We start from the raw sequence: 26,941 nt of genomic DNA on the forward strand, positions 1-26,941 counted from the left end.
ACACAGGTCTCTGGCCATGCTCTCCCTCTGCTGAGCCAGCATACTCATTAAGCCCTTCGACTAGTGAAACTCAATGGGAGGCCGTCCAACCGTCTGCTCACCTCGGAGGATTTTTCGGCTTGGCTGCCCTGGCAGACAGAGTGAGATATTTATACCAGGCGAGTGTTTGTGTGTCTCTACAGGCGGCGCACTTTTATATAAAAGGAAGCAGGCACTGCTTTCACATAAACACATAGATTTATTTTCCTGATCGTGTTTGCTTTTTTATTGTACACGAGCGTCTTGTAAGATATCTTAATAAGCACCTTTTGATGTCAGCAGCAAGTGGCAGTGTACACGTTTAATTAGCGCCTTGTGGAGGCACGTCTCCCCCTGTTATCAGTTTATGTTTTTATATCATTGTCCTCATTAGAACGTCACAGGGAGCTTTAATGGGCCTCTGTCTCTTTTTAGGACTAATGCTGAGTTTATAAGCAGAGCTTGTGAGCAGACTTGGAAGTGAGACGGTGCAGCTGCCATCAGTGCAGCCGGCGCACATCCGCAGCAGGAAGACGAAGTAAAGAAGTGTTTGTCTGTCTTTGGACCCGAGCTCTGGTCCCTGGCTCGGTGCTCTGTACTCTGCTTTTTTGGCGTTCACGCCTCATTCACCTTTGCATCTGTGTGTGCGGCTCCGTCCGAGCCCTCACTCGTTGTGACTGACTGGCACGCTTCCCCCTTGCTCTGCTTCCAATAATGTGATACCTTTTCATTTCCTGGTGCTCTCCTACTTGTTCTCGATGCATAATTGAAGTGCCGGTGGGTTTTTAGGCTGACTGAAGAGGGTTGTTGGGGTGGTAGAGATCTAACAGCAGAATTAGTCAGGGATGTCTAATAGCGTCGCCTCAGCCATTGTCCTGGATGTCTTTCTTTTTGCGTCTCGTCCTCTGAGGGCAGAGGCTGTTGTCAGGTTGTGAAAGAGTGTGTGGACTCGTCAGCAAAGACAACGGGGGTAGCGGTGGACAGGCAGAGAAAGGCTTGTCCGCCTTTAATCCTTCCCGGCTCGATTGATTTAGAGTCACTTTGCGGTGAAAAGGCCTTTCAGCTCTTCTCGGGAGAGACAGCGAGGGAGGGAAGCATGTCAAGCCCTGCATCATTGATAGGTGCTTCACTGAGGACCTCTAAACAGGGTAATCTGGACTCCCTCCTCAAAGTGCCCAGCGAAAGCATCCAAGCAGAACCAGTGGAGGATTGCACAAGCACGGATGCTTGACTAAGCATGTGATGGATGGGGTGAACTCTTCTTCTGTGAAAACATATCAGCAGGGAATGGAAGAGGCAAATGTTGCCCGTGTCTTGTTTAGAGACAGATGCTGCAAAATCAGTTGAGATGTTAAGACAAAAGATGCTTGACCCTGTAAAAGCGAGAGCCTTCCTTTAAATGAGAGCGTGTGTGTTCATAGAAAGCAGCTCCCCTGTGTTAGCGCTCCATCAGTCTCAGTGATCTTCGAGGAAGTCTCTCATGTCCCGTGGCTCCTCCAGGACTTCACTGCACCAATGAAACTTTAAACAGGCAGATATAGCTTTTTAATCTTAAGCTTCGCGTCTGTCTCCGCTCTTTGAATTCATGCAGTGTTTATTTTCAGCCTGAAAGCACTGTTTCCCCTAAGCCACCATCGCAGACCCTGTGAATAATTGAAGTCTTATACAACCCGTATCGGCCGTGTGATATTCACCGGGGAACCTCTGCCATGTCCCTAGGAAGCCTGGGGAGACGGGGCTGCTGGGTTGGACTGGAAATCTGGGTTGCCTACAGCTTAGTCTTTCCACCGTCGTCTGAACACTTATTGTGTAAAGAGATGTGCATCTCATATTTCCCTTCTAAGGAGGCGTTTTCACTAAAAATCGACTCAATGTGTTTGAAGCTTTTCGTCCCGTAAAAAAGTCTCCAACGCAGACATTTCACCCGTCTTATGGATGCCATGGAAACAGCTGAATACACAAACTCCACATGCACAAACAGTTTCCAAACAGCAGGCTGAAGCAGGGTCATATATAAATCTTATAATCTATAGATATTATACCTGATACCTTTATCAGTCGTTTAGCTCCTCTTCTCCACCCTCAGATAAGAGCGGGAGGCGTAACAGCCCCGTGTGTGTCTCATGACCCTGCAGTTTCACCTCGTGCTCCAATCCCAACCGAACTCCCATGATTCCCCGTCATCTTTTTTTTTAATTTGTAGTATTGATTAACAGCCTTTTTTGGAGTTGTAACAACAACCTGAAATGTTATTAAAAATGTAATAACTGGTTGATAATGTAACAAAACACTGAGCTCAAAACATCGTAATTTGTTTGCCCAACATTTTACTTGTTGGGCGAAAAGTTGTAATGTTTTGAGGTCAGCTCAGAGAGCAGTTATTACATTTGGCCCCCTCGAGACAGAATCTGCATATTGTATCATTAACACCAGCTTGTAGCCGTGAGTAGAGGTTCTGAAAGTTTTGTTTTTGTGCCTCTGAGGAAAAATAAGCAGCAAAATATTCATTTCCACTTGACCACAGCTGAAGCGGAATCCACTCACATCCTTTCTGTATGTAACAAACACTTTGAGAGGACTCGAAGTTCCTGTTATTATTTTGTGTAGCGCTCAGTGATTTGATCAGCTTCACGCTCAATTATTCTAACTCTGTGTATGCTGGGATCAGCCAGTTGTCCCTGTTCCGCCTAGAACCGGTCCAAAGCACTGCAGCCAGGCTTCTGAGTGGCTCGACTCAGTGCGCCGTATCTGCCAATACGCCAGCCCTGATCTCGCTAATGGGACTTGACTGGGAGGTTGGATCTCTACCTACAACTGCTCTTTAACACGGGTGTCGTTGAGCTGAAGATGTTTTAGTTGTCTGTTAAATGAGTGAATCCAACTTCTGTTTAAAACAAGTGCTAAAAAGTGTTTTTGTGCTGTTTGTTGAGAAGGAAAATTTGAGTTTAACGCAAAAAAATCCACATTGATACTGAGAGAAATAACACGCTGTTCCTCTGTGTCACTGGGACTCTGGTCTCGTATGCTCACGTGTCGCCGCCATGGAGGATAAACACACTAAACGTGTGTTTACGAGGAAGAAACTTCCCAAAAAATGAACCTATCTCCTGACAGACACTAACAGCCTCTCTCTGGAGAATCAACTCTTCAAATCACTTTCTTTTCTCCCTCAGCACGCCTCAAAGCAGAGCCTTTCCACTCACTGGGTGTAAAATACCGATAGCCTGTCTCTGCTCTCTTTTCTTCCCCTCCTGTTCGATGTTTTTACAGTTGCTTTATTATTTTTCGCTGCTTCTATGCTTTTGTTTCCCGCTTGCAGTTCGCAGGCCATTTACTTCTTATATGGGGGCATGAATCACAGGCCTGAGGGATCACATACTGGGGAATGAAATATGTTCTTTTATCTGAGGTGAATATCCCGTGTCTTCATTTCAGTGCAAAATCAATGACAGCTAAAGCAGTAGACGCTGGGTGCCCAAAGAAAGAATAAAAAAAAACAACAAAAAAAAAACCTCTCGTTTCCAATAAAAAGACGGTAAAGGGCAGAGCGGATCGTAACGCGATAACGCAGTGCAGTCAGGTTGGCATTTCCACCAATCTGAGAGTTTACCGTGCTGTAAGGGAGGAAGTGCTTCTTAATTACTTAAACTAAAGGTTAGTTATTTCACTTCACAGACGTCTGTAAGAGAGTGATCTCATTGTTCAACTTTTCGGGGTGCTGGTTTCCTGCATGTCGGTCCCCACTCTCTCTCTCTCTCTCTCTCTCCCTCTCTCTCTCCCCCTCTCCCTCTCTCTCTCTCTCTCTCTCTCTCTCTCTCTCTCTCTCTCTCTCCCTCTCTCTCTCCCCCTCTCCCCCTCTCTCTCTCTGTCCTCTGTCCTATCTCTCTAATAAAAAAAAAACTTTTCACTTCAGCTGCAAACACTTTAGAAAACAAACTCAGTTAGGGAAACTCCCAACTGATGACACATATCCCTATATATATATATATATATATATATATGTATTTTAATGAATGTTTTTATTAACAACACATCAAATTTATGCAAACTTTTGTTAAAATCACAGCACAGTCTTAAATTGTTATCAACATGATGAATCAAACACAAAGTAAACAGATCTATAAAGACAACAAAACAGAACCTCTCCTTATCTTTCATCCGTCGCTCCTCAGTCGAGGAAGTACTCTCCAAAATACATTACATATTCTTGGCCCCACATAATCAAAAAACGGTGTCCATATATCATGAAATATTGTAGTTTTCCCTCTGGACCAATATGTCAGATACTCCATGGGAAGCAGGTCAAATATTACCTTGTGCCAGTCTGAGAGGGTTGGTGGCTTTTGTGAAATCCATTTATTTTATTATTATTATTTTTATTATTATTATTATTATATTATTATATTAGTATATATTATATTATTATTTATTATTATTATTATTATTATTATTATTATTATTATTATTATTATTATATTATTATATTAGTATATATTATATTATTATTTATTATTATTATTATTGTTATTTATTATCCATTTAATCTGTGGATGTGGCATCCCTAACAGAAGGCATACTTGTTAAAAACCACATTCAACTTAGAGACAATTTTCCCCCGATACTCCTGTATATGCACACAAGACCACACAGTATGTATAAAGCTACCGATACACATAGCTGACTTCTGAGGGTCCATTTTGTTTCTAAGCTGAGGCGATGTCTCATATCCCAATATTTAAGTTGTCTGTTTTTTAATAAAGAAATGAGATTACATTTATGAATCAATATTTAAAGTTCGATAAATCTGCATCTGTTCAACATCAGCCGAAATCGACCCTGTTGACAGACATCACAGAGGCACGGAGGTTCGATCCCCAGCTCCTGCAGACACATGTCCGATGTGTCCTTGGGCAAGGCACTTTACCTCAAGTTGCTCCCGCTGCTTCGTTAGCGACGTATAAATAAACGTGACTGTGATGAACGCATACACATGACTCTAAATCAATCTCCTCCCATATTTGTCTCATCCGTACTCTCCTCGCGCTCCCTTTAGTCACACACTCAGACTTTACAAAGTGAGTCACAGGGGCGTCGAGGACTATGTGACAAAAGCTGCGCTGACCTCTCTGAGTGTGCATCGTGTGAAAAGGTCAATCTCCTCCAAACTTTCGCTCACACTTCCACGCACACACATATCGCCCATCCCTCTTCATCTCGGGTCTTCTGTCTCCGTGTCACTGAGCCAGTTACTGCAGCAGCTGATGATTCTCAAAGCCAGCCGCACGGATGAGGGGTCAGCCTCTATTTTCTCCCTCTCCTTTTTATTTTATACACTTCGCCCGTGTGCATCCAATCTCTCCGGCTTTAATGCCTTACACACCTCTTTCACACATCTCCTCGTTGACCTTCGTCACCTCTACTTCCTGTCTGGAAAGTCTCCTCTCACTGTGTCATTGCAATTACTTTCACACTGAGCTTGTTAGAGGGGCCACGAGGAACTGTAAAGGTGCTGCTCATCCAGCTGTAGAGTCAAATCTCCAATTTTTTCAAACAGAGTGAATGTTGCTCCTCTCCGCTGAGCTCCGTTTGTCACTTTTCTACCAATGATGTTTAAATACAAGACTGTTTTCTGTCTTCCCATCGAGGTGCTTTCAAGATGTTGCCCATCACACGTATAAAGGTCACGTTTTACCTTTTTCTGCTTTTTTCTATCGATAAAAAAAAAAAAGAAAATCTGCTATGACACGCTCTGCATTCCTCCCTCTGTCAGAAGTGCTGTTATTAACTTTTTGAACTCAATTCAGCGTTTAGAGCTGCGAGTTTTTGTGTTGCAGAAAATGTGTTTTTTTTCCATTATCACGGCTGGAAGATATGTTCCTATCTGCCTCAAATATGAAAGTAACCTTCAAAGTGATGAATAGGAGGGAAGCGTCTCCGCGCTGTGAGTGTGCGCAGCATTGTCGACGAGGCAAAACAGAACATCAACGAGACAAAACATCTGAGATGTTTTCAAAGTGTTTTCTAGTAACTACCCCAGAAATACATATTTGAAAAGCTAGCATGCTAAAGAACTCCACACTGAAGCTTGTTAAAACTGAAATAGTAGCAGAGCTGGCAAGCTGGCGAGCTGTCAGGTTTCACCCTCGGTGCTTTAATGATAGGTCAAAGTCCTGCAAGGATGCATACGTGAAGACAGTCTCACAGCCCAGAGCGTTCTTGCTGGTTGTTTCCATCTGCACGGATAATTGGTGTGGAGACGCTCGGCAGGTTGGATGGAGAACACAACCACAAATAATCTGTGTACACAGGGAAAGGCCAGAAGTACTAAAGGGCATTAGCATTCAGTGGCTAATACATAGTATATGTGTAATTGAGTGTCTGAGGTCAGAAAAGTTTCTGGGTCAGTTGTTGTTTAACTTGCAAAACTTGACTAACTTTGAGTTTGTTGTTTATAAAAGGTCAAGTATACACAAGTATCCATGTTTGTCTCAGTCATATATGTGTCTCTAGTCTGTCTACAACCCCCCCAATGATAAGAAAAAGTCCATCCTCTCCATCTTCTGTCTGCTAGGAGATTTTTCCCTTCATGACATCACAAAGGGCAGTAGCCCCTCCCCCAGGTGGGTGACACTCCCACAGCTAGGTGTTTGTTCTGCCTTCTCACCGTAAACAATAGGACACGGAGCCAGAAAGCAGCGAGTACACCCGAGCCCTTCCAGAGAGGGGGCGTGGTCAGACACAGCTCATTTACATATTTAAAGCTACAGACACAGAAACAGCCTGTTCTGAGCAGGGCTGAAATAGAGGGGTTTACAGACTAACGTAAAAGCAATGAGTGTGTTAGCAGTAAGCCTTCTTTGAGACTGTTTACAAGCTTCTCCTCGTTGTTTGGGGATTCCTTTATCTACCCCCCACAGACGGGAAATCACAACAGGGCTGTCCCACAGTTAGGAGCAGATAAGGAGCTCAGCAGGAGGCTCAGGGTCAAGCTCTGACGCGCACACCCGGGTCACATAATCACAGAGATCAGAGCTTGTACTGGAGGTGTTTCCCGGCTGGGACGCAGATGTCTGATGACGGCGTGTTGTTGTGGTTGTAGTAGTAGTGGTAGTAAAAGTGATAGCAGAGGCAGGACACAGATTATGCCATGCTCCTGTTGGGCTCGGATCAGACAGATTCAGTGGGGGCTCAATGGTTTCACAGTCACTTAAGAGAGCAACTCACTTGGACACGCTGGCTTCACTGGGCATTAAACACAATTAAGTCCAGGCACTGTAACCCTCCCCACCTGGACTCTTAAACCTCTCTGTGTTTCCCTCGCTAGCTGTAAATCCACTCCATCTATCTGGACTCTTAAACGTAATATTTCTCCCGCGACGCCGCAAACCCATATCACGCTCTATATAATGTGGAGGGCCGTATATTAGCCACTCTGCATAGGAACATGACCTTTACCAGCATTTTTCAATTGACGTTTCGTTCACCAGTTTTAATCAGGGCAGCAGAGAGGGTCGGCGGCTGCCTCCCAGCGAATACCGCTGAATTATTTAGACGACAGGTGATTGAAAGTCTTCGAAGCACCGATGCAGCGCTGCATTTCTTTGTTTCACTCACGACTGGGCTCACGCCGACCGCTCGTTCATTCTGAGGGAGAGCTCTAATGAGACTTCACTGTCATTCATATGTGACTAAACGAAGCGTCCTTCGTTGTGTGTCTGCGCAGCGGGCTCTGTTCATAAACACCCCTGCGTTCGACCTTGAGAGCAGCACTTTGTTTGTAAGAGCGGCGAGTCATTTCTTTCAGCGGAAAAGTCTGAATAGACCAGGGACATCACTCACAGAGAACACACCTGATACTTTTACTCTGCGCTCTTGTTTTTAACTCTGTCTTCTCACTTCTTGAGCGCCACGTGTATCGCTCACTCGTGGCATGTCCTGCTCAGAAGTCACACTTTGAGCCCAGCACCGGGCCAAAACTTCCCTCCTAACTGGAGCAAGCGGGGAGAACTTTTAGAAAACCCCAGTCCTCCCATTCATGAGCCATTCAACACATGAGCTCTGTCTGCACCAGTGTTTCTACATTTTATGCTTTTTGCATAAATAGTGGTCAAATTTAAACGAGCATGATGTCTGGTGTAGCGTCAGTGCTCGGAGATGCTGTTTGCTTTGCAGCACAGTTAAAGGTGATTAACCCTTTGTGTTGTGTTTTGTAAATTTGTGTCTTTTGTCTCTGCTGTGAAAAAAGAGTCATGCCTTGATGTGCTGCTGTATAGGCCCGAAGGCGCCTTCATCCATGGTGGTCGGCCTCAACAAAGTCAAACCTCGCTGCTCAAAGGTCGCAGGTTAATGAGTAGGAAACTGAAGAGGGGTCCTGGTGTATGTATGTTCAGATCCTATAGGACTCATTAGACCCCGAGGCGTCCCTCATCGCCTCGTGAAGCATGTTACTTTTCACATCATCGCCCTGCGTCCCGGAGATGCTCTCTTCAGTTTGCAGGACTCGTAATGTGCTTTGAGTTAAGACTTTGTTTTTTTGCCGAACAACAGATGAGCGTCATCAGTCAGAGTGCGTGCTGTGAAAGTGCTCCAACACGTTCACGGCCTGTGATGATCAGTTGTGTTGAACGTTGTCAGATGAAGAAGATGAGCGTCACGTGCGGGTGCATCAATTATTTGACTCTGTCGTAGAAAAAGGAAACAGTTGAGGCGTATCTGTTATTCCTACCTGACGATGAATTTGTGCACATGAATGTGTGTGCCTGGGCGTGTGCATTGTTTGCATGCGCGGCAGGTTTGTTGTACATTTCGCTGACAGGCTTTAAAATGTTGTGGAGCAGCGGTGCGGAGATGAGTAAAGGAGGTGTGGAGCGGTATGAATGCAGGGATAGAAAGGGCGGCGGTGCGATGATTTACCACGCTGCCTCTCCATATTTTATCTCATTGGGATTTTTTTTTTTTTTTATTCATGAAGATTGCCCGGGGTATTTCATTCTATTAAGCGCAGGCAAAAATGTCACCACTTTTCCTCCTCGCCTATATTTCACAGGGGGGGGGGGGGGGGGGGGGGGGTCGGCTTGTTGTGCTGCTCTTCTCCCTGATAGATGCAGCAGCACGTCAGCAGGTGGGACTCTCCACTTTGCCAATCTACACCATCTGTAAACGATGTCTTACATTAATGGACTCACACTGCAGCCCTCACACTGGGGGCCGGGCTGGGTGGCGGAGGGGGAATTAGGGGAATTGCTCCCTCTAGGTGAAGTTAAAGTCTACTGCAAGTAGTTTGTGAAAGTTTTCATTTTCCAGAGTAATTACATCTCTGTCTGTTCTGGATTTAGTGTAATCAGCTCAAATGTGCACGAGCAGCACAGCACAAGTCCAATTTTTTTTTTTTTTTTTTTGGCTCTAATCTCTTGCAGAGCTGTTATTGGCTTATGATAGTTGTAATTGGGGTAAACCCTCTTGTTTCTGAGCTGTTTGCGGATGGATGACTGCGTGGGCAACTCCCCAAGCACCCGGAGGGGGACTAAGCTGTGTTTTTGTTTATTTGTTTGTTGATCTGTCATTAAATGTACAATCTACCAGGAGAGAAGCCGAACATGAAGCGTGTGTGTGTGTGTGTGTGTGTGAGGAATGTTTGTCACTAACACACTTTTATCTGCACGTGCTTTTCTCACCTCGCCGTCTTGTCTCCTCTCTTGCAGTTGTGCGGCTGTGGGCTGCTCGGCGTGGGCATCTGGCTCTCGGTGTCTCAGGGCAGCTTCGCCACCTTCTCGCCCTCATTCCCCTCATTGTCAGCTGCCAACATGGTCATCGCCATCGGCGCCATCGTCATGGTAACGGGCTTCCTCGGCTGCCTGGGTGCCATCAAGGAGAACAAGTGCCTGCTTCTAAGCGTGAGTCAAATCTTAATACCTTGACTTCTGAATGAGATGACTGTGCAGGCGCTGATGCAGCTCCGCGCTCGCTCCTTTCCTTCTTTCTTCCTTTGGATATTTATTCTCACATCCCCCACATCACCCATGCAAATATTGACAGAAATGTCTTGTGGAGGCATCATAACGAATATCAATCAATTCATATGTTTCCCCACACCTACACACACTGGTCACAGGCCAGCAGGAACTCAGTGGTGTATTTGTGTTGGGTTATGAGCCGGAGCCACGGCGGATTGACGACTGACTTTCTTCTGTTTGTATCAAACCTCAGGAGCTCACAGAGGGAAACACAGCCGAGCAGAGGGATTGTCTTTTTCTGCAAATGAACATCAGAGCTTTCCTGTATTATATTTCTGCAGCTTTTGTTACAGCATGGTGAAAAACCTGTCAATGAAGTGAATTACAAATAGTTCAAAAACGTTCTCTCCTGGCTCGGCTGTGAAACATGTAGAAAGTTTCGGTGAGAAGCGGATTTGGGGACTTGGGGTACTTAACATCATCGACAGGTCAATCCCTTCAAGCTCTTGCATCAGTCAAAAGCCTCATGAAGGTTGTTATTTTTTTTTGTAGTCTGTTGGTCCGGCTCTGCAAACACTCAGGGTGAGGTGGGAGGGGGACACGTGAAAAAACCTCAGGGACCAGGGATCAAACAGATCTGAGCATCCACCATGACATGTTATCTCTGAAGTGACTCTGTGGACCACTCTCTCTGGAATCAAAACATATCCAAAGCCCAAACTTTACCTTTGCAGGTAATTTTCAGACTCTCTCTCTCTCTCTCTCTCTCTCTCTCTCTCTCTCTCTCAGTCTTTTTATTTTGCGGCCAAAAAATGGTTCACTGAAACTAATACATTAAATCTAAAAAGCTAAGTGGGAGAGAACCACCAACTCTATAAAGTGTGATTTGCAAACAAATGAGAACTCCCGCCTACATGTGTGCGTGTGAATACATATTCACTCGCTCGCTCTCACACAGAGCCATCTTGTAAATGTAGTGCAGAGAAGCTGGTCCTTAACTTCCAAATGTGACGAACTTACTGCGGCGTCATAAATAAACCGGCTGAGACGCTGCAAAAACTCAAATCTTAGAAGCGTTCAGTAGAAATGTTTCAGGCCTTTAAACACAAACTAGGCCCCTCCCCCACATAGCACGGACTATACCCACTGCAGGACGCAGTGCGTACCTACACTGCAATTTACCACATGTTCCCGTTTGAATTGCATCCAATCACTGATCAGTCCTAAACTCACCTGCGCGCTGTCATTGGCTGCCGGAAACACACCAACTCTCCACACCAGAAACATATCGAGTCAACCAAAACAAAGGAGAACATGAAGATCCAGCCCGAGGACAGAGACTCTGCAGACACAGTCACATGTACGGTGGCCCAGAAGGGAAAATTGAGCTGCTTTCCTTTTGTAAAAGCCAGGGTTTTTATATTTTAGCAAAAAGCTGCTGACTTATTTAGACCTATGTCCACTTAAACCTATTAAAAGTATTATTATATATTATTATTTGAACACATCCTCCCGGACGTGAGGACACAGAACGTTTACTAAGATCTTTATCAGCCTCTGGAGCAGATAAAAAACATCTCATTAAAAACACGTGAACACTAAAACCCTTGGCTTAAACGGTAACACGTTGACTTTGAACTCAAATTCATTGACATTTTATAGAATCATCAGTAAACAACAACATGCTCAATCGTTGCATCTGGTCTGAATGGAGTCATCAAGGTCACATTTACGTGACGAGTCCGGATAAAGAGAGAAAAGCAAATTAGGAACATTTTATTTTCTCTAAATTGGCGGCACTAACTCAGATGCAGTGCCCCGTTGGCAAGTTTCTTTTGCTTATAACAAGAAATGCATTCCATATGTTTTGCTTTTTTACATCCTGATATAAGACGTTTAGCTGGATTTGTGGCTTCTAAAAAGTTTTAAGAGATATTTTTGACAAGGAAGTGGATTTGAGATTGAGATTTGAGTGTTTGCAGTGCAGAAACTACAACAAGCACACAAAGAGTTAAAAGGTTTTTAAATAATAATTCTGGCCTTGACGCAAATAACAGCCAAACATCCTTTCCTCCCAAAAGATTTCTGAATTAATGGTGTTTTCTCCAATTGAGGTTTGCATGCCTTTCCCCCCATACTGTGCAGAGAAGCTTGGTAAATATTGAGCTGAATGGAGTCAAGTGGGGAGAGGAGAATAGTAGATGAGATGCATTAAAGTGCCTCCCCTCCTCTCTCACACATTCACCAGCCCTCCAGCACTTAAAGTTTCCTCGATCCGTCACTCGCTCCTCGTCCTTTCTCTCTGTTTTTCTGTATTTAATGATCATGGTTTTTTTTCGTTGTTGGATGTGTGACTTGATAGATGTGTTCAGCTCACAAACTGAGACCATACACTGTCACCTCAAAGAGCAGAAGATGTTTGTTTGTTTTCTTGTTAAAAGCTGGAAAAGACAATCTTTGCCACTGTTATGTCTGTATGCTCAATATGAGGCTCCATGCCAGCAGCACCTGTACAGCTTACTAATTAAAGAGGTTCTTCCTTGTTTGTCTCCTTCCTTGGCTTTCTTATTCTGGCAGTAAATCCAGTCCGACACACAATACCACGTAAAATTACCACACACACACACAGCCGTTTTGGACGCCCCTGGGTTTGCCAGATATGAGAGCAGTTATCAGGTGAACAGGTGTTGCAGCGATGGAAGCGGGCAGTGGAACTGCTTCAGATAGAAGTGATTGTACCCGAGCTAAAAAGCCTCTGCATGTTTCTAATAAGCTCCAGCAGCAGAAAGCTGCTCAAACTAGGATCAATGTTGGAGATGCTTTTGAAACATGGAGAGAGGTTAGAACGCAGAAAGCTTTACAGACCCATGCAGAGCTGGCTAAACACTGAAGCTACAGTGTCCACCACGTGCAGAGCTGGCTAAACACTGAAGCTACAGTGTCCACCACATGCAGAGCTGGCTAAACACTGAAGCTACAGTGTCTCTACATGCAGAGCTGGCTAAACACTGAAGCTACAGTGTCCACCACATGCAGAGCTGGCTAAACACTGAATCTACAGTGTCCACCACATGCAGAGCTGGCTAAACACTGAAGCTACAGTGTCCACCACATGCAGAGCTGGCTAAACACTGAAGATACAGTGTCCACCACATGCAGAGCTGGCTAAACACTGAAGCTACAGTGTCCACCACATGCAGAGCTGGCTAAACACTGAAGCTACAGTGTCCACCACATGCAGAGCTGGCTAAACACTGAAGCTACAGTGTCCACCACATGCAGAGCTGGCTAAACACTGAAGATACAGTGTCCACCACATGCAGAGCTGGCTAAACACTGAAGCTACAGTGTCCACCACAAGCAGAGCTGGCTAAACACTGAAGCTACAGTGTCCACCACATGCTGACCTGTGTGAGCCACTCTAGAGAGGAGGTGGCAGTCCAACTACAATGATTTGAATTTGGACTGCAGTACCCATTTTGAACACTAGGTGTCAGAGCTACATACGATGTTTTACATGAGAAAGCTCTGGAGGTTAGCTTCAGAGCTAGAGCCTGCAGGCTAACTGTTTGCCCATGTTTTCAGCCTCCATGTTAAGGAGGTTTAGTTTTCTTCACATCTAAATCTCAGGAAAGAGGCACATCAGAATATTTTACAGAACTGTTGAGCCTAAACATGTTTCCTTTCATGGATAAAAAAATGTGTTTTCTCTTTGATAATCTTTTATTCAGCCAGACATGTCAGGGTGAGATGTAGCATTTCTTCTCTCTTGGAGTCACGTACCTGCACATTTAACACCAGAATAGACTGAATATGGTTCAAATTCATCCCAAGTATGTCGTTAAAATCCAATACAACACTCTTCCTGTGATAAAAAATATTCAGATAAAAAATCCATAATAAAATATTTAAGAGATGCACGGTGGGCCTTGGGGTGAGTGTGGGGGTAAAAGATAAAATATCCTCGCCCTTCTGGCTGCATATATATATTTATATTTGTCTGCAGCTTCACATCTCGAGCTGTGATCAGGTTCAGCTCCGCTCGGCTGTTCAAACAAGTCAAGTTCCAGCGCTCAGCCGCTCCTGTGTGGTAAAAACATTTATGCTTGGTGTTCGGTGTGAGTGGAGATTAGGGTGAACATGGAGTAAAGGTGGTGGTGGTGGGGGGGGGGGGGTTCTCTTTGAATCCAAAAACACCACAAATCCCGGATGTAGAGCTAATTATAACAATAATAAAAAGTGTCATGTAATACAAAACCTTTTTTAATGAGTCTGACACGGCGGTTCAACAAAACCTCCAAAGTGATTACTAAAACACTCTCTCTCTCTCTCTCTCTCTCTCTCTCTCTCTCTGACAGTTCTTCATTGTCCTGCTGATCATTCTGCTGGCAGAGCTCATACTGATCATCCTGTTCTTTGTGTACTCAGATAAGGTGAGTTCATTTTTTTTTTTTTCCTTGTTCTATCTGAATGTAAAAAAGCTAACGTCTCTTATTCGAGGCATCGAGCGCTCTCACATCTGCTGAATGCGGTCAGACTGAGTCTCTGCAAAGACAAACAACAAGACGTGCATTACAGTAGGAACCTTTGGAAGCTCAAGTCTCTGCCCTGGCTCCACTCCTGCGAGTGCCCGGGAACATTTCCACTGAACAAAGCCAAGATGGAGGACGAAGTGACAGAACCAGACGCCATTTGTTTTGCTCTTAAATCAGTCCAATGATCTGAACTTCAGCAAAGTGAATATTTCCTGCTGCGTTCTCACATCGACTTCATCCGGAAGTTTTTCCCCGGGGAGATGACGAGGAAAACTCTGGACACATTTGGGGGTTGCGTTCACACATGAAGCTCGGGCTCAAGAGCTTTGAGGACAGTGTCAGGAGTTTGTACATTTTGAACGTTGTACTGTAAGTGAGACTTTTCGGCTTGCACACGTATAACCACACACAGGCGTGATAAACACACACATGTTCCAGCTGCCTCCTGGGATTTGACTCGGAGTATTTTGGGTTGTCCCTCAGACAGGAGGATGAAAGTCTCCATTCTTCCGTTAACCCGGCAGTCAAAAGGTTAGGCCACAAAATGCAGCCACATCCCCACCAGTTGGCCCCAGTAATTAGTCCCTCGAACATTTCCCATGACCCCTGCAGGGGCTGGAGTCAGGTGTGAGTCTGTGGTGACAACAGATGATGACACGTGAAGCTCTGGAGATTACAGACTGGATACTTCTGCATGTTTAATGAACAGATCCTCGCTCGTGAAGATGACAGAAGTCTTGGACAAGGAGCGAGGCCTTCGATGTGTTTTCAAGGACACGCTGTCGATGGATCCGTCTGTTTTTATGTTCAAAGTCTCAGTGTCATGTGGTTCTCGTGACGCTGTCTTTTTCTCCGGCTTTGTTTCGGAGGTTATTGCTCAAACTTAGTCTCACAGGCAGATAAAGGAATTAATTTAGCAGCCAATCCATTCTCAGATTTGGATCAGGTCTCGGAGGCAAACCCCGTCAGTAGTAAATATGTCTGCCTGCCTTATCTCCAAAATATTACCGGCTTAACTTTACGGGGGGGGGGGGGGCTCCAAACCCCGATCTGTCAGAGGAATTTTAATAGAGGGCTCTTGACTCTGCAGCGCTGCTTCCCATCACCTGTGAAGTCGGGAAAAGATAGGCAAATAGGGCTGAGGATTTCCTGAACGAGGAACCAAATGAGTCTGCATGAATAAGGGATGTGCAGCCTCGTCCAGCGGTGATCAAGTGAATACTGACTGATGTTTCACTTCTCCCGTCTTGTCATGTTATCTCCTTTTTTTTTTTTTTTTTTTTTTTAAATATCACTGGAGAGCGAGGCCGTCGCAGTCGATTACACATCACTGAACGTGACATTTACACGCTTGCCTTCAAATAAGACGTCTTGGAAATTTGAGGGAATTGTGTGTTTGGCGTTGCTCGGATGGCGTGTGACGTTACAGAATGTCTTAAATGAAAGCAGGACAAAAGGTGTCCATCTCACATTCAGATGTTGTTCTGTTTTGTTTGTTTTTTTTTGGCTGGCTTCTCTCCGTTGAGATCTCGCATGCTGTCTGAGGCTCTTCTTATCCTCTGCTGCAGGCTGTGATCAGAGGAATCACTAATTCGCTTCTCCTATTTGATCTCCTAATCACAAGGCATTTATTAACAAGTCTGGAAGACGTACAGTAGTTGGCGGCTTTTAAATGTGTATCGACAGAGGCGCGCCGAACAGATTCTTTAGTCTTTCAAATGGGTCATCTTTAAGTCATGAGTGACGCCTCTGCATACAGCCATCTTTTTGGGCGACAAGCTGTCGACGAGACGAGGAGAAGAAACGAACGTATAGTTTCTCTCGCTCTGCTGGAGGAAGACTTTTCAGCTCCGCTTTCATTTAGTCACCCCGTCTCCCCACTTATTCCCCCGGTTTAATCCTGCTTAAGAGGCAGCGCTCTTTCTCGCTGAAGGAACCTTTCTCTGTGAAGGCTCTCCTGCAGGTGTGGCTTGTGTGTAGGTAGGCTGTCGTTCCCTTCACAGGCCGACGGTGTGGAGCGCTCTGATTAAAGGCCGCGTGGAGGCCGTAGTATAATAAAGGCTGGCCCTGCGTTTAGCAAGCAGCTGACTGCAGCAGATGGCTGAGTTACAAACCAGATTACAGCCATCCGTCTTTAACGCCGTGACCTCATTGTGCCTCCTCAGACCCAACACGCCGAGCCAAACACCAGCGGAAGGTTTATTAGCTCCGAAACAGGGAAGCAGAAAACTGGGGAAGAGCCAGAGAGTGTGTGTGATGTAGGGAGAAGAGCAGGAGAGAAATGTGAACTCAGGTGAGAGAACAAGCGAGGTGGGAAATGTGAGGAAGAAAGATAAAATGTGTCGGGGGGGAGGAAGTTGTTAGAGGAGAGAGAGAGGGAGCAGCACGTAAAAATAGTCTAAAGGGAGGATCAAAGGAGACAAATGTGACAAGAGTGACGCTGTGAAGTTTTAAAAAGACACTCAGGACAAAGGGAACAGTGCCGCTGAGAATTAAGGAAGGTTAGTCACATAAAAAGGGTCTTTGAGAAGGCAGGGAAGGCAAACCAGCAGACCCATCTGCTCACGTGTTGCTTTTTTAAGCAGGCAAAAATTATGTTCAACCCCTGACTGTGCTTTACTATTTCCAGACCAATTACAGAGGAGTGGTGGGGGTTTTGTCCTGGCCTCAGGCTACCCTGCACGCAGACCATCTGAGGGACTGATGGATCCTGTTTAATGATGTGCTGTTGGGGACCTCTTGCTGCGATGCTGCTTCTCTCCACATCATTTATTACACTTTCCAGGCAGTTAGTGAATGCACTTATCCAGAGCAGTGCAAGGAGAGCAAAACATTTTGAGGCTCTGTTTTGAGGGGTTTTGGGGTTTTTTGAGGGGGGGGGGCAGAAAACACACGACACGAGACGAAGAGAAGAGTACTGAAGACTTTTAAAGATGTAGCTCTGAATGAAGGCAACAGATGAATAAAAGGAAAATGCTGGTTGTTGTCAGTTTGTCCTCCAAACTGTGCAGCAGAGTGTGACTCTGGCTTTATGAGGGAGCACGCGCTCAGTGCTGCGTTACAGCTGAGTGAAATGAGCTAACAGTGTCTTTGTGATCTGACGGCTTTCTTTCATAAGCACAAGAAAATGTAAAAATGTTTGACTAATGTTCTGAACTGGGTCATTGTTTAAGAATTCAGAAAAACGTCAAGTGAGATGAGCTGGGGGGAGGATGATGAGATGAGGGATGAGGGGGGGAGGATGATGAGATGAGGGATGAGGGGGGGGAGGATGATGAGATGAGGGATGAGGGGGGGGAGGATGATGAGATGAGGGATGAGGGGGGGGAGGATGATGAGATGAGGGATGAGGGGGGGGAGGATGATGAGATGGGGGGGAGGATGATGAGATGAGGGATGAGGGGGGGAGGATGATGAGATGAGGGATGAGGGGGGGGAGGATGATGAGATGGGGGGATGAGGGGGGGAGGATGATGAGATGAGGGGAGGGAGGATGATGAGATGAGGGGAGGGAGGATGAGATGAGGGGGAGGATGATGAGATGAGGGATGAGGGGGGGAGGATGATGAGATGAGGGATGAGGGGGGGGAGGATGATGAGATGAGGGATGAGGGGGGGGAGGATGATGAGATGAGGGATGAGGGGGGGGAGGATGATGAGATGAGGGATGAGGGGGGGGAGGATGATGAGATGAGGGATGAGGGGGGGGAGGATGATGAGATGGGGGGGAGGATGATGAGATGAGGGATGAGGGGGGGGAGGATGATGAGATGAGGGATGAGGGGGGGGAGGATGATGAGATGGGGGGATGAGGGGGGGAGGATGATGAGATGAGGGGAGGGAGGATGATGAGATGAGGGGAGGGAGGATGAGATGAGGGGGAGGATGATGAGATGAGATGAGATAAAGGGGGAGGATGATAAGGGGGGAGGATGATGAGATGAAGGGGGAGGACAATGACACGAGATGAGGGGGAGATAATGATGAGATGAGATGATGGGGGAAGATGATGAGATGGGGGAGGATGAGATGATGGGGAGGATGATGAGATGAGATGGGGAGGATGAGATGATGAGGAGGAGGATGAGATGGGGGTAGATGAGATGAGATCGGGGGAGGATGATGAGACGAAGGGGGAGGATGATGAGACGAGATGATGGGGGAGGATGATGAGATGGGAAAAGATGAGACGAAGGGGGAGCATGATGAGACGAGAGGATGGGGGAGGATGATGAGATGGGAAAAGATGAGACGAAGGGGGAGCATGATGAGACGAGAGGATGGGGGGGAGCTCAGCTCTGCTCTCCTGTCCGTCTGAAGGCATCAGATAACTCAAACTGTTCCTTTTATCACTCTCTGTTTTATACAACCAGCGTGCACCGTTGTGTCTTATTTCACAGATGGGTTGTTTTACCCTTTTAGTTGGCCTCTTTCTCACAGTGATAATATATTAACCAAACCACCTGCATGTAGATTTTGTGTGTGTGTGTGTGTGAAATGATACTGCAGAGACTGTGATTCATTTAGAAATAAACACTGTAACATCGTTTGAAGATTGTAATCGCTCAAAGTGATAAATAGCAGGTGGGTAAAAGTGGATAAAACTCCCACCAATACACTAATTGCTCTTCTATACACCCAACACGCCGCCTACTGAGAATAAGTCATCCCTTTTTTTCTGTGACTTGTGAAGAACACAAAGTTCCCTCCCGTCAGCCCAGAGCTCAGGCTCACATTTAAAGGCTATATTAAAGGCGTGTTCTTCTAACGCTGCGCTTTGTACCCAACAAAGATGAGGCCTTTACTCACTTAATTGGACGCGAGGTTCCTGTTGGACATCAGACACGGATGAAAGGTTCAGGATGGTACACATTTTGGAGAACTTGGAGCTGTCTGTGTGCTCATAGCTCAGCGCTCAGGTAATGAGTCAGCACCGAGGCTCCGTGTTTGCGCGATGACAGGCGCCCCCCCCTCCCCCCTCCCCCCGATGTACCTGGCCCCCCAGGGGGGTTTACATGACACCAGATCTGGGACTCAGTTCCTCTGACAGTTTGGAATTATTAACGTGTGTGTGCTGGGATCAGATAAGAAGTATTCTCGCACGGCTTGGGTTGAAATCCTAACAGGAGGTGAAAATGAAAAGCTCTAATGCGTCACCTTTTGCTATTAGCTGTATCGACTGGATGTTTTTGCCGTGTAAAAGCTATTCAATTGACAGACAGGCGTTCTGTTGACAACCTGCCACCCACTCTGTGTTTTCTGCTTTGTGCACAGTGACAGAAAACACACACCAATTTGGATAGAAAGCGTGTCCCCCTCCTCCGCACTGTCAACATGTATATCTGCTCGTCTCCCTCCATTTCCCCCCCAAGATCACGACTCTCTCCTGCAAAGAGCTGCACCCTTTATTCATCCTGTGATGAATGAGCTGTCCTGCATCGCTGAGTGAGGTGGCCTCGTTCAGCCCCGAGACGACAGCACGTGGTCGATATATGCCACACGAGAGGTGTTGCAGTGATGCCCCGCGGGAACTTTCAGAGAAAACGCAGCAGGGGGTTTGGAGTGGGACTGTGTTACAGCCACGAGAGCTGCAGTCGAGAAGTTACTTTTCCTGATGAGGAAAAAAAAGAAAAGCTAATGCTACAAGGATGTGTGTGTGTGTGTGTGTGTGTGTGTGTGTGTGTGTGTGTGTGTGTGTGTGCGCGCCTGCTCCTTTTTCAATAAGAAAATGGGGCAGCAGAGCGTTGCAAGATCAAATCCCTGTTTGTTGTGCTCTCTCGTTAGCGGTAAATCTGGATCATTAAGTTTCATCTCAAGCTGCAACAAAGACTTCCACACATGAAACGGAAGCTGTGCAGAGACTTATTGGAGACAAAGAAGATGATTTTTATTGCCCCCCCCCCCCCCCTCCTCCCCCCCTGCTCTCTCGTGACTGTGTTTGCAAGAGTCGGTAATGAGCGAGCAGCATCACTAAGATGCAGAGAGGAGAAGATGGAGGGAGAAGATGCTGTCCTTCATCTCGCGCTCCTGCACGAGGGCAGACGTGACAGAGGCCGCAGCCTGAGGTGCAGCACACAGATCTGCTGCTCCGCATCCACAAAGTTACCCAGCAAGACGAAGACGAAGAAGAAGAAGAAGAAGAAGAAAGCCATTTGCAAAGATGTTAATCCTTTTCCAAAAGCTTTAAGAGGATTTTTAAACTTGGTTTTGCATGATTAATGATGACTTATTTCCAGAGAAACTTTAGCTCGCCTAATCAGAGAAAATCCGCTTGACGTTAATATTTGATTTAACAAATAGTTTGAGCTCAGAAGAGAAGCGTTTGAGGCTTTTTCTCGCTGACTCAGACGCTTAATTGAAAGCTTAATGTTGGTATCTGCGTGATCAAAGGGAGGTTTGCTGTGTTTCTCGTGTACATTACAGTATAATGTACAGACTGGGATTCTCAGCTGAGCTACACAGGTAATAAGTCAAGTCAGATTCAAAATGTTTTTTTCTCTGCCGGCTGACATCTAACATCCTTGCCTCAGTTTAGCTGCCTCTATTATTTTTTGAACAGAGGGAATTACTGAGCAGCCTCCCAACCATGTTTAGCTGAACATCAGTCCTCGCGCTCTGATAAAGGAAATTGGAGTGTGTAGCTGAAAGAAGCTTGTTTCGCCAGGCGGTCGGTGACAGACACGATGCCCTCTTTTTTTAAATTCAGGCGCAGTCTGATGCCTTAAGCTTGAACTACTAAAGGCTGCACATGTTCCTTTGCTTTGGATGTAACTTGTGTGTCATTTTTTCCCCAGTAATAATTACCCCTTATCAGAAGCGCCTCTCAATCTGTCCCGGCAGTTAGCGAATCCCCACGGGCGAAGCCAAACTGCAGGAGAAGTGAGGCTCCGCTTTTGTATCTCATTAACACATCCGATGAGATATTAATCTCCATCACACACGGCACAACCCCGAGCACGCCGGGGTTCAGTCAGGAGGAAAATGATTTTCCAGCGCTGCTTAAGGGCGTGTTGGAGGTGTGTGTTTGTGTGGAGTGAAGCAACACCTGACAGGTGTCACATCTGTCATCCAGCAAAAGTTCAGATTCTAAATTTAGATGTGGATAGAAGTGTAACCTGCAACCGAGCTGCTGTTATCTCTCCTGCTCTGTTGGTCTGCTGTTACTGTTTGACAGCTCTGCGTCTTTTTCATCATCGTTTTTCTAAATCAAATCCACAAGACATTCCTGCGTGCATGCCTTTAAATGTTTACTGTGTGGAAAAGACATGAACACGCTGAAAGGAGCTAAATGTTGTGAATTCTGCCTCGTCCTATAAAAAAAAGCGAGAATTATTGTTCAGATTGTGAAGAGCTTTCTTCTTCTTTTACAAGCTTCTGTTGTGAAGAAGGTCGCTCACCAAGGCTGGTGTTTTCTTTTCTTTCTTTCTTTCTTTTTTTTCTCGTGTCTGCAGGTGAGTGAGAATGCCAAGCAGGATCTGAAGGACGGCCTAGCTCTCTACAACTCAGAGAACAACATCGGCCTGCGAAACGCCTGGAACATCATCCAGGCAGAGGTAAAGTCGTCCTCGCGCCAACCTTCAAATCTAATCTTAGAAACATGTGCATTGATCCCACTCACAGCGGAAGGAGTCAGACAGTAGATATGCACGCTCGACGATTGAGAAATTAAATCGACAGATTTTTCTTTTTGTAACGCAACTTTGTGTTCTGCTGCCTCAAAAATGTGAAACGCTCTGTTGTAAATTATTTAAAGAATAAATGTGTCGTAGAGGAGGGCTTAGTCCTGAAAATATACAAGCACACCTTCATGCAAATAAACGTGAATACATATAACATCATCAATATGTGGTCTCATACTCCTGACAATCTTCATATAATACAATCTGATGTGTGTGTGTGTGTGTGTTTCCACAGTGGAAGTGCTGCGGGGTGATAGCATACACCGACTGGCACGAGGCTCTGAAGGAGACGATGGTCCCCGACCGCTGCTGCCAGGAGCATTACCAGAACTGTGGGAGAAACTCCACCAACATGTTCTGGAACCGGGTGAGTCCAGTTCAGCTTTGTCACATCGTCTTTGAATATCTGTGCACACAGTGAGATCATCAGCCGGATCCATGCACCCTTATTGCCTTCAGCCAGCTCTGTTACGTAATGATTATGTTGATCTACAACACAGAGCGGTGTTAGTGGAGGATTCACAGGGGAAGTGTAAATCATAAGTCTTTCATATGATCCTCAGCCCATCTGCTCGGGAGTTGCTTTTTCCGACCCTTTGTGTGCATTTAAAGTAGCTGCAAAGTTTACATCTTGGATTCTTATCACGCTGGATTTTCTTTGCATTATGCATGAGAAAGCAGCTTTTTTTTTTCTATCAAAAGACCTTGCAGCACATTGTTTCACCAGTCCCCTCACCATTACGAGTGTAATCTTGTTTTGGTCTGGCATGTGGTTTGTTAGCAGGTCCAGAGTAGGGGATTAAAAGCTGTAATGTAATTGCCAAAATGAGAATAGGCAGACATTGAGCCGACCCGCTGGGAAAGCACGGCTCTAAAAGCTGGCGTGTGTAATCCGGCCACACACCACAGAGTCGACTCTGACATGCTGCCTCAGCACCTGTACGCCCAACAAGGAGCGCCACGCTGCAGCTCAAAGCTCCCTAAAGTCCATCACCTTCTCGCCTGTGAGCGACCGCTGAATGACCCCAGGTTGGAATACATTTTAGAGTTCGCGCACACGTCTGTCCTAATGGCCCATACGTCTCCACATATAGCCCCACAGTCATGGGTAATTCACTCGTTTTCACACCTCTGCTGGTCGTTCAGCCGGCTGAGGGTTAATCTCATGAATCATGTATTTACACTCCAATGACTTTTCACTCTAAATCTTTCTTTGATTAAACTTTAACCAGGATCTCTCGTCCTGGGAAGTAAACTGTTTCGAACACGAACAATAAAAACTGAAGACTGAGGGTTACGGAGATTACAAACATTTCTTAATGTCCGCTCCGAAGTGTCAGTGTTAAGCTAAGGTGCATTACTTCCTGTTTGTATCTTAAAAGATGCTGCTTTTTTTTCTTTTTAAAAAAAAAATAGAAATAAGGAACTTTCATTAAATCCACAGCAATGACATCAACTTTACCACAGAAAAAGTAAATGAAGATAACGTCTGATGTCACGAGCTGCCTGATCCAGGTTCCAGCCATCCAGAGAACATGGGGCAGTTTCTAATTATTAAGTGCTCGATATAGATGAACAGAATCAGTTTTACTTGTAATTACTTGTTCCAGGCTTTTTGGACCTGCACACAAATGGAAACAAAGTGAAAAGCTGACCATAAAAAGTACAATCCAGCGTCACGTCAGGAGCAGAGAAGTCTGTCGGAGGACGTAAAGTAAAGGCTACAAAGTGATTATGAGAGTCCTCGCAGCAGATCTGACAGAGCGAGATGTAGTGTCCTCAACAAGACAATGAGGCCCTTCACTGTGAACATGAGAGGCTGAAATAGATTTGATAACTCTCCATCATTTCCTGGGGTTATTCAAATCGTCAGTCGTCGCAGCCTGATAATATTCAGACTTAGCGCGGCTGCTAAATGAGGGGAAATGATTGCCAAAAAAAAAATGGAGCTGACTGTGTCAGCCGTTAATGAGCGGATGAGCAACAACTTCCTCAAGCTAAACCAAGATAAGAGTCAGATCCAGAAACGTTTAAGGGCCCCTCTGTTCTCGCTAAAGTTTGGCATCGAGCTTCGCAGACACGACTTCAAATAGGACTTGTAATCACTTCACTTTTTGACCTCAGAATCTGAGTTTATTTTAATTAGTTGAATCAGTTGCTTTTTTTGTGCGACAAAGTGAATGTGAGAAAGAGTGACACTGACACGCTCTTCATGCTGAAGTCGTTGCCAAACAGCCACTCAGACTGCTGCTGCAGGTTTCAAACAAAGGATGCCGTCTTTCTCTCTTTCACTTACTATTAAAACGTGCAGAGCGACTCTGCAGGTCTGATCTGCTCTTGCTGTGATACATGCTTGGGGCTCTGTGTCCCGCCTGGACCGTGGAGCAGCCAGCAAAGCTCTGCTGGAGGATCTCAGACTGCGTCCTGGTTCATAGGGGTTTAAAAGCTCAGAAGTTAAACACGCCTGTGTTTGGGTATTCAAAGCTAAGCTAAGCTAACAACACTGAGGTTGAAGTGATGTCATTCCCCTGTCAGCTGTATCTTCACATGCCTTGGTTCTGTTTTCAGGGCTGCTTTGAGAAAGTGGAGGAATGGCTGGACGACAACAAGTACCTGCTGGTAACCATCGGCATGGTCTTCTTGGTGGTGCAGGTGAGTTCTTCCTCCTCTGTGTCCACGTGCAGTTATTCTTGCACATTTTCCCCATGTGCGAGATGGATAACGGATGATCTTACCTCAACACGTCTGGCTGTGTGGCTGCATGTTCGGAAAGCGTGCACGTTCTGTGCCACCTTCGCGGGCTCTGGAAGTTATGAGGCCGGCGCGCGGTGGGCGTTCTGGGCACCCACACAATGTGAAATATTGAAGTCACTGTTTTCTGAACCCTGATCCTGTCTGGGAGAATCAAAGCCACCTGGTTCTGTGCCAGGAGCCGGTAGCCATATTATAGGAGCCATCAGAGCAAAGAGAGAGAGAGAGAGAGGCTGAATATAGATTCTCAGGTGTGGAGTCTCAGATTAAAAGCACTGCAGGGAAGGCTGATGGATATTCCTCCTCACAAGCTGCTTCTCATTTCCTCCTATATTCTGCCTCTCATCTTCCCCTCTTGTCTTTGCAGGAGTTTTCACTTACTTAGAGGTTGTGTGTCCTCAGGGTGTCTTCAGGCTGAACAAAGCAGAGTTTATTTTTTACCTGACACTTGCACAGATTTGACTCCATATGGGTTTTTATATTTAGTTGTTGTTTGCTCCAGACCGTCGAGCGACAAACTGTTCAGATGTCAGCCAATGTGTCGGACAAATTCCCCTTTTCCTGCGACCTCTGCTCTATGTGTGTCTGCGTGTGATAGACGGGCAACATGTCCACAGACACAGTGTTAGCTTCATTCTTGATCTTAATTGCAGGCGGACTTTCTAAATGGCACGGATACTTCTGGAAAGTTCTGGTCTTTTAGACGTTGTCTCCTCTGCTGTCAGCATCGCTGCTCTTCATCTGACTCTGAGAGAAATTAAACTCAGCGTTAGCTTCTCGAGGAGACTTCTAAAAGTTAGAATAAATGCTGGTTGCTGCTCCTCATCATCCTGACCTTTTTTTTTTAGATTCAACTTTTTCTAATATTAAACAAATAATATCTCCACAGAGAGAGTGGACGGCTGTTAAGTGGCTTTTCCCCCCCTAATGATCCGTACAGTCTGTGACCCCTCTCTACGGCCGCCTCGGAGGATCGTGTCTTCTTTCTCACCCGGAGAGAAAACCTCCATAACAATGTTTAATGATCTTCTCTGCAGAGTTTCATTCAAAGTTAAATATCAAGAAAAAGAGCAGGATGGAAAGTTGTGTCTAAAACGGGACTTTAAATAAAACAGGATCAACACTGCATTCTGTACGTCAGGTTAGGAGGAGCTTCAAAAACGATATTTGTGACAGGTGTATTTAAGAGGTGAAGCTGCTCCTGTGTTTCTGTAACACTGGGGGAAGATAAAGATTGTACATTACTGACACTGTTCCTTTTCTTTTTTTTTTGTTATTATCATGTTAAAATTTGTGTTTCAAAGTAAAGTCCTTCATTCATTCATTCAATCAACCAGTCAGTCATCATTTGTATGGCTTCAATTCATAACAAATGTTATCTCAAGATGCTTTACAAAAAGAAAAAAGAAAAAGTGGGATCAGGGGAGACGGGATAAGACACAAACGGGGGGGGGGGGGGGGCGAGGAACCTGCAAGACATGAGAGCTCAGGAGCTCCCAGGAACACATGTGGTTAGTGACGAAGAATGACATGCAGGGATATCAATGCACAGAGAGAGAGAGAGAGAGGGCGAGAGAGGAGGTCAAGGTGCCAGTTCCCCTGGTAGTCCAAACCTTTAGCAGCTCTTTGACCTGCAGCAGCTTTGCAGTACATGAAGTATTGAAACATAATGAGCCTGACGGTGATCATATTTAACCCCTTCAGAAGACAGTCTGTGTAACTCCCAGCTGAAGTCCTTCCCCCTTCACGCATCACACCTTCCTCACTTATATAAAGAGAGTTTTTATGTTGTGAAGCTTGAACCAGCTCTCCGGAGAGTCTACAAAACAAAAAAGCTCTTTAAAGTGAATTCCTGTCCACAGCTGTTGTGCATATACTGGGGATTGTCTGCATGGAGTTAAACAGCTGGTGACTTTAATTCTCCCACAGTGGGCCATTAAACTATTATAAAAGAATCAAGCCTAATGAGATCGGGTTCAATTTTAAACGAATGAAAATGATGCAG

General features: G+C 45.6%; 1 protein-coding gene across 1 annotated transcript in view; it reads left to right on the forward strand.

Annotated features, from left to right (window-relative positions):
* Positions 1–25,681, forward strand: part of tspan9a (tetraspanin 9a) — a gene marked incomplete at its 3' end in the record, with an annotated part of 65,237 nt that extends 39,556 nt beyond the window's left edge. Inside the window, exons 2-7 of the mRNA XM_079346777.1 lie at positions 9,720–9,911; positions 14,330–14,404; positions 21,958–22,059; positions 22,421–22,552; positions 24,754–24,892; positions 25,662–25,681. Coding sequence (XP_079202903.1) covers positions 9,720–9,911; positions 14,330–14,404; positions 21,958–22,059; positions 22,421–22,552; positions 24,754–24,892; positions 25,662–25,681 — 660 coding nt within the window. The remainder of the gene's footprint in view (positions 1–9,719; positions 9,912–14,329; positions 14,405–21,957; positions 22,060–22,420; positions 22,553–24,753; positions 24,893–25,661) is intronic.
* Positions 25,682–26,941: the final 1,260 nt, after the last annotated feature.

This window comes from Symphodus melops, assembly GCF_947650265.1.
Source record: "Symphodus melops genome assembly, chromosome: 6".
In the NCBI taxonomy this organism is placed as follows: domain Eukaryota; kingdom Metazoa; phylum Chordata; class Actinopteri; order Labriformes; family Labridae; genus Symphodus; species Symphodus melops.